This window comes from Atta colombica, unplaced genomic scaffold (assembly GCF_001594045.1).
Source record: "Atta colombica isolate Treedump-2 unplaced genomic scaffold, Acol1.0 scaffold9, whole genome shotgun sequence".
NCBI classification, from domain to species: domain Eukaryota; kingdom Metazoa; phylum Arthropoda; class Insecta; order Hymenoptera; family Formicidae; genus Atta; species Atta colombica.
The window spans coordinates 2,652,570-2,655,511 of NW_017259583.1; the positions used below are offsets into that span (position 1 = coordinate 2,652,570).

Here is a 2,942-nt window from a genome sequence, read left to right on the forward strand (position 1 = left end):
ATATATACATATAATTATATACACAAGATTATCTGTATTGTTAATTGTGCATTAATGTATACATATATATTTAATAAATATATATTTAATAAATAGAAACCTACTATATTATGTTACATATATATTTGTTCGTTGCATAAAGAATTAAATAAGCAACTGAGATTGAAAGCAACGAACAAATCGCGTGAGTCATTATGATTTATGGTTCAACGTAAAATCTGGATGACATTAGTAGCTGGCACACAAATTAGGCTTACATAAAACTACAATGTATAGGTAAACGTCAGAATGCTCGGCTACAATGTTAATAGATGATCGAAGGAAGGAGAAACATTGCATACATTACAAACGAATACATGCGTCGTGCAAGGTCACTGCAAGTAAAGCTGCAGTAAAACACGATTGAGATAAGTTAACTCCCAAGCACGGAAACTTTTCGTGTTCTATCGATCAAATAATCAAGGTCGAATAATTTAGAAATGACGTACAATTCGTCTTAAAAAAAAGAAGTCAATAATAAATTTTTTACGGTTTTATAAATTCGCCTCGAAACCACAAAATATTGCTACATAACTTGCCGAGTTGCTTGTAAATATTTCATTAACTTTTTAAAAATTTAAACATTTAAAGGAATCCACGAAGAAATTCAATCAATATGTCCTGCAATTAGTGTGATGATGAAGAATAATAAATTTTAAAACAATTGTACGAATTAAATATTAAAGTATAATATGTAATGTGATAAAGAATTGAAATCGCTGTTGATCAATTAAATATTCTCATATTATAGCAACACAGCTTTTCAAAAATTTAAATAAAAATTTTACATTCCAAAAAATCCATGAATTTAAGAGATTTAATGTATTTTGCAACCAATAATAAAGGATAATCAATTTAAAACTGAAACAATTCCACAATTAAATATTAAACGAATTCCGAAAGTCGAAATAAACAAAAACACGGCGCAATAGATAAAACAACCAACGGTCTTATCAGGTCACCTTCTAACGTAACTGCGACGCAAAAGCGGTGGAAAACATCTTAGACGTAAAAAAGCTTAGACTTACCGAAGATGGTGTTGCTAGGATTCATAGCAACCTGATTCTTCGCCGCATCGCCGATCAGCCTCTCGGTATCGGTGAAGGCTACATAGCTTGGTGTGGTTCGGTTACCCTGATCATTGGCGATGATCTCAACCTTTCCATGCTGGAAAACACCCACGCACGAATACGTGGTGCCCAGGTCGATTCCAACTGCCGGTGCTTTCGACATCGTTAGCCTCTCTTTTCTTTAATTGTTTCGACAGTAATCACTGAAATGTAACAATGTGATACATATTGTATTGTATGAGCGTTGCAATAAAAAAAAACTTTGATTAGCCTCGAGCGATCGAAGTTACTCGAACTCGAATCCCAAACTGTGCAAAATAACAACGCAATAAATGTTATACAGTGAGTACAAAAAGTATTCGTGCAGAGAAAATATTTTTTAAAAAAACTTTATTTTTAAAAATTAAATATTTGATCGAATCAATACGATGATTTCAATACCGATTTCAATTCGACATTTAATTAATAATCATTTCTTGCTGAGTAATTAATAATTTATTCATAAAGTATAAAATAGACTGTATGTTTCTTATATATATATATATAACAAAAAGATGTGTATTAATTATAGAAAATATATTATCTGAAAAATAAACGAAAATTAAAAGTTGCATTGTTTGGATGCTCAAAAAATATTCGTACAATCGAGAAATTTAGCTTATAAAATCAGAAATACATGCGAAGCTCATTTGTATATGTTAGAACAGAATGTACTCATTGTATAAAATTGCTAATTAATATTTATTTTCTACAAATAAGATTTTTTTTTTATTAAAAATTTCCTTGTACGAATACTTTTCTCTCTGTATATTATATTATATTACGCCTGTCGAATTTTTTTAATATTGATTATCAAAACGCTTTTCCAAAAACACATATCGTGTTTTGTAATGAGCCATAAGAAGATAAAATAAACTTAAAACTTTCCTGAGGTAATTTGTTCTTTATTTGCAGCATTTGATTATTGCGTCATAATTTTTTCTGGAAGTCACGATGTTTCGGATATCGCGATCGGTATTCTTATAATAATCTGATATTTAAGATCATTTTAAGTACAGTCTTAAAACGTCGTAAGTTAATTACAAAGCCGTATTAGCATTTTGAGACATTACTTAAAATGGCCTTGAAATAAGAACCGGTTATATAAATACCGGTCAATTAAAACTCGGAGGCAATTTTCTTTTTTCTACAATTATTAATTGCATCTGAGTCACATAATTTCACTTTTGTACGTAACAAAATTACGAATTTACAGATAAAAAACAGAAACAATATCGGAGAAAACTGTCCAAAAATATATATTCTGTTTCTAGCAGAAATTACTAATGCGATGAATTTTTAAGAAACAATCGATGTATAATTTATATACCTCACAATTAAATAACACTATTTCAACACTCACCTAACAATAGCGTTTTAAAACTTCGATGATTTGATTTGAAGTCGACACTTTGTACCACTTATCACACTTATACACTCCGTCGTGTTCGTTGCGAAACTGATGACGCGAGCCGTGCAACGCGCTTTTAATACTCTGAATCGCCCGCTTCGAGAAGCTTCTGCAGATGACCAATCACGGCGCGAGTCCTCGAGATCATTCGAGAAGCTTCCATTGGCGCACGCGCACTACGCGAATGGGAAAGAGATAGAAGAGAACGTAGGAAGATCGCTAAGAAGAACTTGCAAGTGTCGCTAAGAAGATTCATGGCTAAAATTAGCTTCGTGCGAATCGCGTTTCGTCACGATGAGATATTGCGGGTTATCGATGAAATAAAAATTTATATTTTTCCAAAATATACTTAGACTGCATTCTGTTATTTATTGCGAGTAAAA

The 2,942-nt window shown here is 31.5% G+C and overlaps 1 protein-coding gene across 1 annotated transcript in view; it reads right to left on the minus strand.

Moving 5' to 3' along the window:
• LOC108693386 (heat shock 70 kDa protein cognate 4) overlaps window positions 1-2,652 on the minus strand; it is a 5,094-nt gene extending 2,442 nt beyond the window's left edge. Inside the window, exons 1-2 of the mRNA XM_018202278.1 lie at window positions 2,512-2,652; window positions 1,068-1,312 (exon numbers count right to left, since the gene is read on the minus strand). Of these exons, the coding sequence (XP_018057767.1) occupies window positions 1,068-1,272 (205 nt within the window). The 5' untranslated portion in view covers window positions 1,273-1,312; window positions 2,512-2,652. The remainder of the gene's footprint in view (window positions 1-1,067; window positions 1,313-2,511) is intronic.
• Window positions 2,653-2,942: the final 290 nt, after the last annotated feature.